This window comes from Mercenaria mercenaria, chromosome 10 (assembly GCF_021730395.1).
Source record: "Mercenaria mercenaria strain notata chromosome 10, MADL_Memer_1, whole genome shotgun sequence".
NCBI lineage: Eukaryota > Metazoa > Mollusca > Bivalvia > Venerida > Veneridae > Mercenaria > Mercenaria mercenaria.
The window spans coordinates 70,073,282-70,091,710 of NC_069370.1; the positions used below are offsets into that span (position 1 = coordinate 70,073,282).

The 18,429-nt window shown below is 34.9% G+C and overlaps 1 protein-coding gene across 8 annotated transcripts in view; it reads left to right on the top strand.

The window, feature by feature from the left end:
- LOC123560653 (thrombospondin type-1 domain-containing protein 7A-like) overlaps positions 1–10,828 on the top strand; it is a 443,009-nt gene extending 432,181 nt beyond the window's left edge. For 5 of the 8 annotated variants that reach the window (XM_053553301.1, XM_053553306.1, XM_053553303.1 and 2 more), the window contains one exon: positions 2,055–4,609. In XM_053553301.1, coding sequence (XP_053409276.1) covers positions 2,055–4,044 — 1,990 coding nt within the window. In that variant the 3' untranslated portion in view covers positions 4,045–4,609. Of the gene's footprint in view, positions 1–2,054; positions 4,610–7,095 lie in introns of those variants that run through there. The other 3 variants (XM_053553308.1, XM_053553307.1, XM_053553309.1) reach the window with 3 other exon arrangements.
- The last annotated feature ends 7,601 nt before the right edge of the window (positions 10,829–18,429 follow it).

The window sequence follows — 18,429 nt, forward strand, 5'->3', positions numbered from 1 at the left end:
CTAAGAAAGTTATGCACCTTTCTCTTAAAGACTGTCCCATAAACCATGTTGATTTGAAACCTAGATTCGGGTGTGAAAGTCATTTTAGCTCACCTGTCACGCAGTGACAAGGTGAGCTTTTGTGATCGCCCTTTGTCCGTTGTCCATCCGTCCATTCACAATTTCTTGTGAACACGATAGAGACCACATTTTGCAATCAATTTTAATAAAACTTGCACACAACTTGTATTGGCATAAGATCTCGGTTTATTTCAAAACCTGGCCAGATCTCATTATTGGTTCCAGAGTTATGGCCCCTTAAAGGGCCAAAATTTGCTATTTTGGATTGTGAACATGATAGAGACCACATTTTGCATTTGATTTTAATCAGACTTGCGCAAGGAAAAGCTTGTTAGCACCCTAGAGGCCACATTTATGACCATATCTTCATGAAACTTGGTCAGGATGTTTATCTTGATGATTCCTATGCCAAGTTCAAAACTGCGTCATATGGGATTAAAGCTAGGTCACCCAGTCAATTCAAAGGAAAAGCTTGTTGACACTCTTGATGCCACATTTATGACTCTATATTCATGAAACTTGGTCACAATATTTATCTTAATGATTCCTAGGCCAAATTCGAAACTGGGTCATGTGGGATTATAAACTAGGTCACACACTCAAATGAAAGGCAAAGCTTTTTTGCACTTTAGAGGCCATATTACCCTTTCTTCGTAAAACTTGGTAAGAATGTTTATCTTAATGATTCCTAGGCCAGGTTCGAAACTGGGTCATTTGGGTCAAAAACTAGGTCTTTACTCAACTCAAGCTTGTTTACACTGTAGAGGTCACATTTATGACCCTTTCTTCATGAAACTTAACAGGTGAGCGATATAGGGTCATCATGACCATCTTATTTGTGAAAAAGCTATCCAGCTGGTTTACAGAAGGTCGGTGGTTCTTCACACTGCCCACATGTGCCCAAATAATGCCCAGAGGGGTACCTAAGGTCTGCTTCCAACATCATAAGCTAGAAATTTGCCATGTGACATATTTTCTCAGTTTGATGTTAAACCCATCTAACAGCCAAAAAAACACAATGTAGGTGGATTTCCAAGCAGTTTATTTGCATATTTAAGACATGTTAATGTTAAACTGTGTCTATCGAGTCTATCATATGTTAACACATTGAATAATGTGCTGACAAGGTAAAAATCTCTTGTAAAAATCAAAGACAAAAATATAAAAGTCATAGTGACATCCAAAGAACACTGCTCCATATTAAAAAAATAATAAAGGGTGCATTAAAATAATAATTAACTTTTTGAAAATTTGATAGCTTAAACCATCTAAAAAAAGATAGCCCATCAAACAACTTGTAAGAACTTCTTGATGGCATAATTAGTTATCATAACAAAGGTCTTGGTCGTATTGATATCTTATAAACACGTCCAGTAGAAATTGTTTTATGTAATTGTTATGACGCATTCAAAGAAATACAAACAGAAGATATTCTAAGATATTGCAGACAGAGACCAAATATGTTCAAGTATGTGGAACAATCAAAATCAGATAACAAACGTTTATTGCATAAAGTGACATTGTATTTAACCAAAGCATTCAAGAAAAGACAGGATTTATTGTATCGTGCATGAGAAACACTCTTGCATAATTACATGACTGTATCTTCGACAAATTGACACATGTATGTGTTATTATACCTGTTTGTTATTACTATTCATGCTTTAATTTCTACTTTGTATTGGTAATGTCAAGATGCTGTATATGCGTACGACTTGATTAAATATCTATTCTGTTCTGTTCTGTTCAGTATTTAAAAAAACTGGTCTAGAGTCTTTAATGTAATTTCAACAATATAATCCTAAAAGGTATTTGTTCTTTTTGTTAGACCAATCTAAACCTCTGCATTGGTCTTACTTTCCCGGAAAGAAGACTTTTCTTTGAAAAATAGGTCTGACAATATACAAGTTCTTTGAATACTCTTTGATGTTTTATTAATAAAGTTGATGTCAAGTACCTTCAGTTGATTATTCCTTATTTTGTTCTTTTAACAGTGAATTCTTCCACAAGGGACCACGACCAAGAAGCAAAAGGGCTGATGAAAAAAGTATAGAAGGTGCAGATAGACTAGACGGCATGGTAGCAGAAACTGAGCTTGGCTCATGTAATCATGTGCCGCACGGTGCGCCAATTAATAAGTCAGAAGTAGATAGCATATCTGTGATTAGTGCTGATAGAACTCCACCACTCTCTGTACGTGCACCTGCATGTAATGGGCATGCCAGCATGCGTGTGCACCGACAAAGCCCCACTAGCTTTAATGACGATTCTCCTGAATTTATATCTCATTATTCTGGTATGCATGATCCTGCTCATTTAATTAGAGAAGGTGATAAGTCTGAAGAATTGCATGTTTCCTCGTATGTGGTAAGTAATGAGCAACAGCCACCGCATTATGATGCGTGTGACCAGATATATGAAGAGACAAATAGAAAAGGAAAATTAGATGATTTTGTAGCAGGTACCCCAGCTGGTCTGAGAGGTTCTCCAGAAAGAAAGCACTTATTACCTCTATATTCAGAGGTGAATAAAAATGGAAAATTGCATTCAAATTTAGAAACTGTAAATCCAATTGAAAAGCCTGCAAGATGTATTGAAAGTACATCAAAACATACTGAAAATAGTATGAAGCTTGATAAAAACCACAATGAGTCTATATGGGGTAAGGCAAGTTCTGTTATGAATGCTATAAAACGAGTGTTACCAGGATCAGAAAAGACATCCTACACACCAAATTGCGTTGGTTCAAATGAAACTTCAGCTCATGTATTTGGTACTGATAAAGTTCAAAGACTCTCAAATAAAGTTCCCATAGAAACATCAAGTCATGATATTGTTTACATGAACAGAGAAGCTAGCAAAACAGACTTGCGAGATGAACCAGAACAGAAGAAAAATAGCCTACAAGAAATTCTTAAGACCTACTTTGACACAACCCTGAATTCCAACGAATTTTCCTCAGAAAAGGATAAACTATTAGATGAAAAGGAAAATGAAGATAATTTGAAACAAAGCCATGATGAAAATCATGATGATTTTAATGAGATGGAAAGAGAACCATTCTTAAGTTTAGGCAAGACAAAACATGGAAGAACAGCAATGTTCTCTTTTAAATCTCATTCCTTAGAACAAGCAGAGAAGCAGGATTATGATAGGTCATATGATTCTGATGATAGTATCGGGAAAAGCATGTCTTTAAGGTCACAGTCCTCTATGAGGTCAAGAATCTCAAGAATTTCAAATCTGAGTGTTGCATCTGGGCCTATCGTAAAAATTGACCCAGATGAATCTCGGAGAATAAGTCAAGGAAGGAATTACCAGAGTCTTCCCATTACTCCAAAGAGGAAAAGAAATATTGCTTATGTTGCATTTTCAAGTTTTGAAACAGAAACATCTGAAGCGCCATCTTCTTCAGTTTCATGTGAGTCACTCTCCCCTAGATCTTTGCCTTCCGAAACCCAGTCTGACCATTTTTCAGATCAGTATAAAGCAAAAGGTCAGCAAGATAATCAAAGTGACAAGTCTTCTAGAAATGTCGCAATAGGTTCTCTTAAACACAAAAATCGACCAAGAAACCCCACTAAGAACACTGACTTGTATTTTGACATAGACTCTGGTGTTGGGTCTTTACCCAAAAGCATAAATGGCTCAAAAGCATCATCCGAAACTCGTAATTTAAGTAAAAAACATGGGAATTCAGTTCCTCAAATAAACGTTACAAGAGCTTCTGTTAAGCGCAGAAATGAAGAGATTCTTGAAAAAGAAGTTTATGACAAACTGGTGTGTGAGACGAATGGGGAAGAAACAAAGATGAATGGAAGAGGAAAACATAAAGAGATGAATGGGCACGAGGTAGAGGAGCATGGGGATGAGGGTGATAGTTCTGAGAAACTTCTGACCCCATTATACTTCTTAGATACAAACGCGAAACGTGGAGTTTTAAGAAAACAACAAGCAAGCGAGATAGACGAATATGAATGTTAAATTCTGTATATGCGAACATGTAAAGATGTCACTTTGTTGTGATGTGCAGTGTTTACATAGATGCTCTAACATAGGCACTTGTTAGAAATTTATGTGTAGCGCATGTTTGTATATTCGCAATTTATGATATACACATGTTGATGATTATGTTGTTACGCATCGCATTTTTGCATTAGTTGCTGTGCATTCCATTTTATTATACACTTAGAAACCTTTTTTTAAATGTATGTAGTTTCTGTGTCTTGTGAATGTATCTTTTGTGTTGATCTCTACATACAAATACGAGACAGTATTGTATTCCCTCTGGATGTTGTGATTTAGTATTCAAGAATATTAAAACGTTATAATTATATATCTTTGCAGCAAAAAAAGATTCGTATTTTTGTGGCTTATGTAATTGTTCAACATTGTATTTTATTTGATCATTTGTAAAGCTTTGTTGTTTCTGTGTTATTTTATGTTTTATTGCATTTTACACCTCTTTGTATTATAAGGAATACTCAAGTCTTGTTTCTTGGAGAAAAAATCAAGAGTTTTATTTGTAATAAAGAGATTTGCATGATTATATTGCATGTTGTTTACATTAACTTCTGCTACGTTTATCCATGTAAAAAGTTGAAATGAATAGGTACTACTAAGAACGCCAGATTAATCTCTATTTTCTCTATTTAATGACTATTCTTGGAGAGTAAGACATGGAAGGAACTCTCAGAGTTTACCCATTACTCTAAACAGGAAAAGAACCATTGCTTATGTTGCATTTTCAAGTTTTGAAAGAGAAACAAGTGTTTCTTTTGGCGCCCATACTTCGTGCTAAATTTCAAACAACAGCACCGTTACGTAAATAATATACCTTCGAAATGTCACAACCTTTGGATAATTCCATTTCAGTGCATACATGCAATTATTTGAACGTTACTACTGATGTTTGCGTACGTATATTTTTCAATCCAGACGTTAATTTAGTAGGCCAAAGACTTGAAAAACCTAGAATGGTTTTAGAATTCTAAATGCTGAACGCATTGATTTCATGGATGACTGCCTCAGGTTAGTATATCACCTGTATTATTTTGAGTTAAGTAGGTTAAAGATCACCATTACTTACAGCAAAAATCGGCCTTTCTTAAAATTCCGTTATCTTAACCCTTAGCCTGCTGCAGGCGAATTTAACAGCCTTTGCAAACAGCTTGGAACCAGATCAGACGCCGATTAAATCGGCGTCTGATCAGGTTCCAAGCTGTTTGCTACTCTGACAATATTTCTTCCAATTTTGGAGCAAATTGAATGAACTTTACAATTTTAGAAGACGACATTTCCAGCAGACGGCAATTTATCTAGCATGCTAAAGGTTAAGTCATGCAAGCAGTACAAACCTCTAAATACTGTTGCTATTACTAATAAACTTTGATAATGTGGCAGTTGACCTAAATCCAATTGACACTGTTTATTTTCCAATACAGGTAAATCCAATATTTGCTTTACAATAGATCTATGACGGATTATCTTTGAACACCCCTGGACTTATTGGACTCAACTGCCACATTATCAAAGTTTATTAGTAAAATATACTGCTAATCTTTTGTGTTGTCGAACTCGGTCCTGATACTGTCTGGTCTTTTGGATCACGGAAGCTATTCAATATTACTGTTTGGTAGTGTTCTTTGCAAGCGGATGCTAGAAGGGTGTTTCACATTTCATTATCTTTCCTTCAAAACGACTCGTCTAATTTGCCTGGTTGAATATTGCATGTCTACACGAATCTTATATTCATTTTAGTATTTTGGGAAATTAGGTATGGTGTATGTTCTTGAACTTATTTCAAAGCGTGATCTTTGATATTAAAAACGCCGTACAAAGTTCAGAGTTTGATTTACACATGAACAGTTATACAGTAGGAAGGTAATGAAGTTATGCAACAATTGCGTGTTCATTAGACTTATACACACTAATAATTGCCTCAAGGAACATTCAAATACGTGTTGTGATTTCTCGTGGCATTTTTTTTAATCAGTGTTCTCATTCTGCGTGATCTATGATTGTTTTCAAAACAAGTTTTATTTTGCAAGAACCTGCTGTCGCATAAGCCTCGTCAAACAATATGCCTGACATTAACAGCGGTTGAGATTTCATCGCCATGAAAGTAACATTAAGTTTGGTATTGAAGTACGAATCGAAACAAGATATAAGGGAACGAAAACACTCAAATTTATTTTGACGTCCATGTCTGTCGTAAATTATATGAGTTCATCCTAATACGACCAATAAGGAAACGTCGTTCCGGGTTAGAAGCCTTACTTTGGATGTAGAAGTATTCGTATGGCTGGGTTACGGAGGGCCGTTGGTTATACTTGAGTCCCTGCCCAGGCCTGAAATGATGCCTGGACGGGCACCTGAGTCGCAATATGACCCAAAGTGTGCTCGTGTGACTCAAAACCCAACGAAAACAAGATCTGCCTGGACCAAGAGTTGACAATATTTGCAAGTTCTCTAAAAAATCATTTATAAACAAAATTTACATATGGTACATGTTTGTGATCAGTTGCTTAGCCCTTTGCTTTGTTTTATAAATTTAAATCATTAAGTTACTATCCCAATACGTATTGTCAGTCTTACTTGCATGGAATGTTGTGGTATTAAAATTACGCAGGTAAGTACTTTTCTACTTTGTAGTTGCATGAACATGCATACAAATATTAAGCATAAATAACAAATGTAGTGCGTTTAATACTTGTTTATTCACGGTAATGTCTCGAGTTTGTTTATACTTAATATTCATAATAAATTTTCGTAGAAAGTTCTTTTTTACTGTACTATTATAAATCTCGAAATGAGTAGTTTGCTTTCTTCCGTATTTCTTATGTGTTCAAAATTTATAAATATGGATGACAACAGTGATTTTCTTTATATTTCATAGTGATCTATTAAATTTTGCATTGATTTCATACATACTATACATCGAGTAGTTATCTTGTACTTTGTTATATATTTTACATTGAATTTGTATATATTATACGTATTTTTCATTAAGTATATATTTTACATTGATTTTAGCCGAAGGAGTCAACGAAAGTCTCCTCCATCATACACGTATAGGTAACGGTGGACCAGTGCACAGCGCCCCCTGGACTCATGGTGCGGACTGCAAATACACGTGCCTCTACAAGGAAGAGATGGTATAGCCCGAGACGGTCATTCCAGAAAGGAGTAGGAGAGAAACTGTCCGTTTAATGTTCGCTTCCCGTGCAGCTGATAAAATAATTCTAAAGAGTGTTACAAGTGTGTCATGATTTAGAAAATAGTGTGTTTGACTTTAAGCATACTTTAAACATACTTTATATGTGTTTAAAGATGATGTTACTTAAACATGTCATGGTGTTGGGGATTTTGAAATTCTGTGAAGAAACTAAAACATTTACAGACGTAGTTGAGTTGTGATAAATTATGAAGGCCTTCGTGTCTAAAACATACCGGTATATTTATGTGTTTATCATACATAACAATATATAATACTGATCAAAGTGTGGGTAATATAACATATTCATGATAAAACACTCGTTTCACTTGTAACAGTTTCATGGAACAATTTCATGAATGAGGTTTCGCGTTCAATGAGACTGAAACTCCATTTCTCTTGCGTGAAGAACACTACGATGTGTCTTTGAGAGACAAGTGTGAGAAACCACTCACTTTGTTTTAATGTATCTAAAGCAGGACATCCATCGAGACGGAACACATGGTTCAAAGTTAGAAATTGTTATAACATTTCACGTGTTAGACGTGTAAATGGCAAGAGAATTAACTTAAATTTTGTAGAAATTTAATATGGATACGCATTTATTGAAGCAACAGGAATTTGTGTGATTAGATTTCTACAGTTGTGCTCTAACCTGCCTTCATTATTCTATGCAGGTTTTGAGGATATTTGATGCTCTATAGTAAATGAACATATTAACAGTGAATGCATGTTGTGAACACACATTATCCAAGAATAGATAACTTAGTTATTTTCTTTGCAAATATAGAAAGGAAATAGGATTCATACTAAGTTAATGAAAGCTGCTTTATTTTGAAATATAAGGATTTGATGTTTTCTTGGTTTTAGTTTTAGTACTGTAAAGGGGTAGTTCCTACTGACACGTGGTTGTACATAACCATTAATGTCAGTAGTTTCCGCAGCGAGAAGGTAATTTTAGATACGGTCTTAAATAAAGACCACATAATGACTCTGTAACTTATTGAAAAGTTTTTAGCAAGATGGTACTTGAAAATGCTTGATTTTACGTATATATATGTTCTTTGTCAATAAAAAATGCATGTTTGAATGTGCAAGCCTACGCGTAAAAATACAATACACAATCCATGTATTAATGACAATGACATGTAGAACAACCACTTAAACCCCTGGCTGTGAAACAGCAGTGGGGTTTGGCAATATTGTCTGTGCGACCATCCGTATATCTTGTCTGGTAATAGGTCACCTTCCCTGTCTGCCTTCTTGTTTTTTATTTTTAAAATTGACACCACACCTGTTAATGCTTCTGTTGTACAAAGTTTAATTCAATGACATGACTAAAGGTCGAAGTTAAGTAGGAACATTTTCATGTCTTTTATATCCCGAGTGATTGTGATATAACATGATGTATTGATGTATGGAAATAAAAATGCTAAATGTCTAAATTCATGTGATTGACAATAATCTTATTTCTTAGTCCTTGCTGATTTAGATTCAAGAATGTTTCAAGTTGGATTTTCAGATGATTTGGCCTCGCATATATATAATATTACTAAGATTTGAAGTTGAATTACTCCAATGTTTCTTAAAGTTAGCTCTTTTTCGAAATCCATGTGCAATATTTGGTATTTAACTGAAAGTCTTTGAACAAAGGGATTTCTACGTATAAAAATGGTATCCGTAGATATCTTAAACCATTATGCAGGAAATAGTTTAAAATTACTGAGCAACCACTCTTTGTTTACTGTAACACTGAATATTTTGTCACTTATACTTATCAAGAGAGATATTTACAAAAATTAGATAATAGCATGGTAATGAACTGCCTATAATGAATCGGCATATTTCATCTTTTCATGCACAATGGGGAAATGAATACTCAGCCTGTGCCTGTTTCGAGTGGTTATCTTGTAAAAGTGTTGTCTGAATATATCGCCATCTCATATCACCACAGTAAATACTATGGTTGATCAAGAATAATGCCACTGCGTCAATGACGCTTAAATTCATAGTTGTATCATTATAAAAATAAATCAGGCTGTACGCTAATTCAATTCTGATTATACTGATAAAATTCATTTTCTAGGATTTTGATTAGACATAGATGTTCCAGATGTACTTCGGGCGTCATTTCGCTGCGAGCTAAATGCCAACAGAAAAGTACAATCATAAGTTAGCTTCAAACTGTCAAAGCAAATCACATGAAATCGTAACGTTGTTTAGTAATATCTTTCTGTCTTCTACTGTTAAAACTGTAGTGATGTATCACAGCGAAAGGACCTTTTGTAGGGCTAACACATGTAAATGTCAATTTCTGACGTCATTGACGTGCGGCATTCGTCGTTACAATGCTTTCCATAAATCTGATATCTCGAGGAATTTGCAATATATAACTATGATGTTTTCAAACGGAAGGTATTTGAGTATGAACTTTAGTTTTTGTGTCACCAGTGACATTTCTTCTTGATCAACCCTCGTAGTTTAACCATATTAAATTAACTTTATGTAATATTGATTATATCAAGGACACGTTATAAATGGAACAGTTATTTATTTGTAAATATGCCAAATGTCTCTTACGGTATCTCGTGTGGATTTTATACCAGATATGATATAACAAATTAACTTTATCATACATATAGATTTTGTTGGGTTTACACAATTATAGGTAATATGGCGACTTTTCAGCTTTGCATGGTCGAGCATCAAGGCATCACTCCCGGCGTTTCATGCACGGATCAGGCATCTGGATAGAACCACCGACGTTCAACAAGACAGTTGGATGGCTTCCCGTACATAAAAGAATTCTACCTCAAGCATGATTTGGAATCCAGTGGTGAAGGGCAAGTGATTCTTTGTCAGCGACCTTAACCACTTAACACGGAGCCAATCCTTCCACCCCGCCTCATACATATAGAGAGCTGCTTTTCTGTAAGAAAAATTGTATCTAGAACTTAAGTATCCGTTAAATGAAACCAGTAAAGTACATATTAATTCTTCAGGCGAGTTAATTTATGTAAATATAAGAAATGACTTTTTTCGACGTTCATGCGAAATGAACGACATAATAGGATCGACAAATTAAACACGCATTGTATTTTTTTTTGTAAATCTAGAAAGTTGCTATGTGACTTGTATGGATGATCTGAACCAAAAGCAAAACAAAACATAAATGATTGTTAACAATTTAATTAGATTTCAAAATTCTTTGAAAGTAGATCTATTTAAGGTTGGTTCTAGATGATCTAGATGTTATTCCCGCTCAGCTGGTATGTCTGAATATTCTGAATTATTTGATAATCTTTGTATTACTTTATGATGGCCTAATATGACATCTGTTTGATTTTTTTCAACTGGATCTGATATGTATATTTTTGCTTGTTTATATAAAACACGGTAATATGTAAATGCCTGTAATGAATATTTTCATTTATATGTAAAAATGTACATAAAATGTGTTTTCAATTTTTGTTATGTGTTTTGATGTTCTTATGGATTCTAAAAAATGTATCTGTTAAATGAAAACAGTGAAAATAAATTTGGTTGATTATTTCTAGTTGTGTTTATTCTGTGCATACGACAAAAATATGTTATTATTACAGTTACTTTTTAGCTCACCTGAGCCAAAGGCTCATGGTGAGCTTTTGTGACCGCTCAATGTCCGTCGTCAGTCGTCCGTCGTGCGTCTTGTGTACGTCATCATTTTCTAAAACAATCTTTTTGAAAACCACTGAGCAGAATTACACCAAACTTCACAAGAATGATCCTTGGGTGGCCCCCTTTCAAAATTTTTCAAAGAATTGAATTCCATGCAGAACTCTGGTTGCCATGGCAAACGAAAGGGAAAACTTTAAAAATCTTCTTGTCAAAAACCGCAAGGCATAGAGCCTTGATATTTGGCCTGTGACATCATCTTACGATCCTCTATCACAATTGTTCAAATTATGCCCCTGGGATGAAAAGAGGCCCCTCCACGGGGGTCACAAGTTTTCCTGTGAAGTTTGGTGAAATTCTGCTCAGTGGTTTTAGGAAAAAACTTTAAAAATCTTCTTGTCTAAAACCACAAGACCTAGGCCTTAGACATTTGCTATGTTGCATAACCTTGTGGTCCTCTACCAAAATTGTTCGAATTATGCCCCTGGGATGAAAAGAGGCCCAGCCCCGGGAGGGGGGGGGTCTCAAGTTTTACATAGACTTATATAGGAAAAAACTTTAAAAATCTTCTTGACTTTAACTGCAAGGCCTAGGCTTTTGATATTTGGTATGTTGCATTGCCTTGTGGTCTTCTACCAAAATTGTTCAAATTATGCCACTGGGATGAAAAGAGGCCCTGCCCTTGGGGTCCAAATTTAACATGGACTTATATAGGGGAAAAATCTTCTTGTCCGAAAGTTCAAGGCCTTTGATATTTGGTATGTAGCATGGCCTAGTGGATTTCTAACAAGATTGTTCAAATTATGCCCCTGGGGTGAAAAGATGCCCCGCCCTTTGGGTCAATTGTTATATGAGTTATATAGGAATAAATACTTAAAAAATTATCAGATCATATTTCCTAGACTGTTTAATTATAATCACCTGATGACCGCAAGTGATTAGGGGTCACTTGACCGTGACCTTGACCTGCTGACCTACTTCATTGTTTTTTAAGATACAGCCTTGAAATTTGGATGACATGTACAGTTTTGCACACAGATCTTAAAACTTACTTTCAGTGACCATGAATGTGACCTACTGACCTACTGTCTAATATTTTAGCATCAGTTTGGCATTTTAAACATGTGGCTCATATTACTCAGGTGAGCGATTCAGGGTCATCATGACCCTCTTGTTCACTTGTAATATACTCTGAAATACACTCAATAGTTCACTAACGAATACACAACCTTGTATTCAACTCTCGTCAGATATTAAGGTATTGGACCCCTAATAATAATGTTTAAAAAATGGCATTTGCTTGATATATTCTTAAAGTTGACCATGTTTCGCACTGTGTTGCAATTTTTTAACAATTTTTACCGTGATGGCCACTATCCAGAACGTTTGCAGAGAATTCATTATACCATGAATTTTGATAAAAGAAACATCAAACTACTGGTTAACAATTATAAAACACAAAATAAAACTGTCAGTCATTTTTTCTAGGGTGCTTCAAGTAAACGGATTTAATGGAACAGAATTCTAACTCCAACATTGAAAAATTAAGGTCGAATCCTGCAGGTCTATTTTGAACTTTGCTCACTTCATTAAAAAATAACCTTGGGGCAGAAGTAAAATCTATCTACATTTCTTCCTCAATATGTAATCTAAAGAGTGAAAGCAAAAATAGAGAACTTTTACGCACGTAACTCGGTATTTTTAAAGATGTCTAACTCTGCCCCGTCTGTTTCAGATGTAAATTCACTTTGAACAGCAAGAAATCGCTTATCAAGTTAAAATTTTCAATTCTTGTACAATAAATCAATAATAAGTCTTAAAAGAAGTAAAAACTTACTAGAAAAAAGGAAAATAAGAAAAAAATAATTGGTCCCAGTGATGCTTGAACCTACGCACCTCTGAAAATTGCAGTCAAGTAGGTTTATAGTAGGAATTGAATACTCTTCAAAAAGGAGGTACTCTATTACGGGTCTAATACCTTAAATAGTATTCAATGGCGGTACTAAATTATTTGTGACGTTAAATATGACGTGGTGATGACGACCCTACGTTGGTGGCGCCGAAAAGATCAAAGTCAGTCTTTCTTGTCTAAAATGAGTCAATGTTGTCTGAAACTGTAAAAAATAGGTATATGTTTGTCATAAAAGGGTTGTTCAATCAGAAACCTTAGTCTGCAATGATGCATTCGGCTCTCGTGGATATTGCCAGGCTGGGTCACACTGTGGGATCAAGGCTTAACAACGAACTAAATACAACATTGCAGATCAATGCACTGTTACAATAACACTATTCACCGTAAATGAGAATCAGAATGTTCGTTTCTTATAAATTATTTCAAGTGGTGTTTGCATTTTTCCAATGCCCGTTTAGCTCAGTAGGTAGAGCGTCGGTCTACGGATCGCGGGGTCGTGAGTTCGATCCTCTGGCGGGGCGTATGTTCCCCGTGACTATTTGATAAACGACATTGTGTCTGAAATCATTTGTCCTTCACCTCTGATACATGTGGGGAAGTTGGCAATTACTTGCGGAGAACAGGTTTGTACTGGTACAGAATCCAGGAACACTGGTTAGGTTAACTGCCCGCCGTCATATGACTGAAATACTGTTGAAAAACGGCGTTAAACCCAAAACAAAGAAACAAATACTGTATTATGAGGTCTCGCCGAGCCCTAAATGAGCTTGTTCACTCTATTGTTGCTCAGCCTTCACCAAATACATGCGCAGACAGTTCATTACGATTTCTTTATGTGAGCATTTATGCGTTATATAGGTACTGTGCAACTTGTTGTCATTACTTGTGTTCGGGATTCATTCACCTGCGGTCAATTTTGTTTACATATACAGTTCACTGTGAAACATAGTTTAGGGGCGATTTTTATAGACCTCCAAAAAAGGCAGGGTGCATTTTGCGCCTTGCGCACCTTTCTCTACAGTAATCATGTGGTAGATTTGGTTAACTATTTAGGTTATGGATTGCAATCTTTATATAGAACTTAACATCACCTTATGGTATTTCTAATCAAGAAGACTTGCAAGATAATGAATGAAAACATAGAACAAACTGCATGTATTTGTTTATGATAAGCATATTATAGACAAACCTGATAATTCAAGTTATGCATTTAAATCAGCATTTGTTTCAGTTCTAATACCTTGTAGATCATATAATTTAGGTATTTAGTATACAGGAAAAAATGTGAGTTGAACCATTCAACATACAAACATTTTTTTTTTTTTTGGTAAGTTTGCTTGATCACCAGATGTTCCTTTAATGAAAAAGTTAATATCTTAAAATAAATTTACTCATAACTACCAAAGAGTTTATTTCAATAATGAGATCTACACTGATATTCACTGATATTGATATCCTTCTGGGCTTTTTACCATGCCACCTTTTAACTGTCCTTTCAAAATCAAGGTATTTCTCATTTCTATGAATCATGAGAAGCTGGTGGACTGTTGTAATATCCAGTCTATTTCTAAGTCGGAAATACGAGTCCAGTTTTGAACACCAAAGTGGTACTTTTGTCACTGATTTTTCCAGTGCAGTGTTTTCTTTGTTCTGTTTGTTTTGTCCTCATCTGTATGTTTTTGTCCGTTGTTGTGTGTATGTTATTAATGTACACCTCCATGTATATATTGTTGTACAACTACTGCATTTTTAAATGAGGTTTGTCCTATTGGATCATTGTCCTCATTCTTGTATTTCATTCTAATACACATACTAGTATCCACTATTACCATAGCAATTACATGAGAAAATAAATCTATTCTAAAATCAAATTAGATTTTTACGTTGTAATTTAAACTGTTAAATGGTTTGTTATTTTATCAGGAACAAACAAACTACTGTAAGTTTTATCTAGTCGTTAATAGAAATATGGGTTAGATAGAAGGGTGGGGATGGGAGTGGAAGTCTTGAATGTTTCTCCACTAGCCTAGCAGTCCGTAAAGATACAGATAAAATTACGTATAAAGCTTTCACTTACAAAAAAGATAACATTATATCTTAAGTAGGCATGCAGACAGTCGGTATTATCTCTAGGATGACGATAATACACTCCTTTTAATCCATTTATAGTAAGAAGAAGCGTTATAAACTATTTGATGCAGACAATTGATTCTTTTTTTCCTTACGTTCAAACCGCTAGCTGTCATTTCGCATGCTTGCAGCTTTTATGAATGAAATGAAGCGAAAACGGCACTATAGTTAAACGGGAATATAATTATTGTTACAGTGTTTTCACCCGTTCGTTTTTTGCAGCCATATTTTTGTAATGGGTTTGGTGTCGGATATTTGACGTTGTTCATAGTGACCTTTTGTTTAAGTTGATTGATTGTTTGTATTTTGAAACAGTTTTTAAAGCGAACACCATTTCAAATAATCCACCAGTAACTCCACTACATTGCAAATCACTTACTTGACCTTTATCACAGGTATAGCCGCTGAATGGGTTTAAAAGAATACGATGGACAACTCTTCAGTCAGAACTCGAGAACTATTTGAAGCGTTTATGCTGAAGGTGCGGGTCACATATATTTTGGAATTAAGTAGGGCTAGGAATTAAGCAGTGCAAAAAATAAGGTATGACTTCCAGGTATGGGTATACAAATACAAAAACGCATTTGATCATCTTCCGCAGGTTAGTGTATTGCCTGGATTTATTTTAAAAATGAAAAGAGTTTTAGACTGGCATTTACTAGATAATGCTTAGGATAATGTACACCAATCTTCAAAAGCTTTTTTTGGTCACTAGGTTACATCGACTAGATCGGAGTTTGTTGAAAGTTTGGGTCTCAAAACGTGGACTGATCATTTACTCGAGAAGGCCAGGTCCACGAGGTTAAGCCAGCGTGATGCAGGGATGCCTTCCACCCAAACAATACACATGACAGTAAAGGTACGTGTAAATCATCCTGCGTATAAATGCCATCCCGTGTGTACATTTACAAAAAACGGCAACATTAATGACATTAATCGGATTATATGTTTCTGTTCCATTTGGATTATGCATTCTATTCAATATTATTTTATATAAGTATTTCGCTTAAGCCGATGTTGGGACATGAGGAGTGTTTCCGCTCATAGACACAATTTGGAAAGCCGAGTCCTTTTGTTTTTGGTTTCGTTCTATTGTGTTCAAAGGATAGGTTTTCTTATTGCTTGTCGGAGTGGATGCAGCATTACAGTGATTCTCAAAGGAATTATGACATTCAGTCTTGAACTTAGTTTCTATACGATAATCTATAAAGTTAATGAAGGGTCATGGTTATTATGTATGTGCTCAATACTCTTAAGCTAGACTGGCATCAGTCGTTGGAATCCTTTAGAATAAATATCTCTGCCATAAAAATCCTCTTTAATAGCACAGTATGTTACATTTTTACTCTATCTCTCATCTGTGGCTCTGTTAAGATGAGCCAATTTTGAGAAATAAATATTAATAAAGGTCTACTCTTACACGCGCGCAAATCTGCCTCAAAGAGCACTTAAATATGTTGTGTGACCTAGGATTTCTGTGAAACGTCTTATTTGAAAAGCTTTGTTTTGTACAAGCATACCATCAATCACATTATATTACACATGACATCAAAAACTTCGATTAAGTGATTCACAACCATAAAAGCAGCCGTCATTAAATCTAACTTTGAAGCAGAGAAGATGAAATTTAACAATTATTGCAGATATTATTAGTAGGAGAAAACACTAGAAATACAGTTGTGCTTCGGGATGTAATGACTTTAGAAAGATAATTTTTAAATGTGATAGAAAACTGATCATGAAAAAAGTTATTACAAATATCACTAAAACAAACTTTCCAAATTTGATTGTTATTTTTATTATTGCAATCAGTTAGATTATTTGCTTTGTGTCGAGAGAAGAGCGGACGCAGTGGTCTTGTAGTAACGCTGTTTCGAGCTCCCTCCCTCGAACTAAATATTACTAACATTGTGATAAGATTCACGCGTATAGGTGCTATAAACCTGGTACACTATAGAACTTAGAAGCTTCACGGATTGGAGCGTCATTTGTATCTTGCATTGTCCCTCCATTAAGCTTAGTAACAGTCTTCTGGAGGAGTTGCCCATATGGTTTACCCATGGCTACTACAAATAAACTTAAATACGCACACACACATATAGATTATACAAGAAGAAAAAAATGTCGTAAAATGTTGCTTAAAGTGTGATTGGCTATATATAACTTTTTTGAGCATATATTTTATAATGCTTTACTAATGTATTTTACATTGATTTGGTTGATACTTTACAATTAACGGACATTTTTTTATCATAAACTGGGACGTATAAGCAGCGATGGACTGGTTCGGAGTGTGCGCTCTTTGTTTTATCAGATTTTTTTCAAGGATACACTGTGGGATTTAAATCTTCTAATTTTATACAATAATAAATCGCTGAAAAAAACCAACAATCCAGACGCCAGACACTCAAGCAATCCTTACGGAAGTGAGACAACAGTAGACTATAGGGTCAAAATTAATGTTATAACTGAATAGCGGCTTTGAGCTGGTTGAAATATGCGTGGAATGCAATGAGACATCAACTGATTGGTTAAAATTATATTGACTTGGAGCATGAGAAATCTTGAAATGCAATGGTTGCTGCACAGTTACTTTTAGCTGCCTAGCTGTATTTGCAATTTAGAAAAGTAAAAACTACTTCAAATTTCATCACAAAGTTCTATACACAATTAAGACTAGTTGTCTTTGAATTGAAATAGAAAAAAAATGGATCGGCTATGCCCATATAAAACTCATATATATACGAAAGTGTATAAGTGTACAAAATAACCTGCCAAGGCCACAAGTCAGAGGGGGGAAACTATAATATATGCCAGCAGTCTCTTAGAGAGCGCTGGACGTAATGTGAGAAATGGCATTGTACAAGATATGAAACTACACGAGATATGACATTATGCGAGGCAGAATATTACAAGAGGTAAGACATTATACGAGATATGACTGGCAGTAATCTAAGTAATACAGATATAATCATAAAAGCACATGTTTTTCTGTAAGCGATATTGTATCTGGTACTTAATTTATTCGTTAACTGACATCAATAAAATGCAAATAAAGTCTTAATGTGAGTTTATGTTAGGAAGAAGAACATTAATTAGAGCACGTGCTATTGAAATAAACCGTAACTGAATGTCTTAATGCTAAAATCAATAACAGTTTGTCTCGTAATGTTCAAATAAAATAACTCAACTTGTTTCACTGAACTGATGATTAGAGTATATGGCAGTGTAAGCATTGATTCAAGGCATTCTTAAGTAATAAATAACTACAAAAATATTTAGGATATATTACACACAAATCTATTTGCGTACTGCTATATCGTGCAACATAGAACCAAACTTGAATATCAAGCTCATTTCAACATGTTAGTGTGTGTCATGAATTTGAAAACACTATTCTTGAACTAACAAAATTGGGAGAATTTGGTGTAAAAAGCATTTTCATTTATTTCCAGAT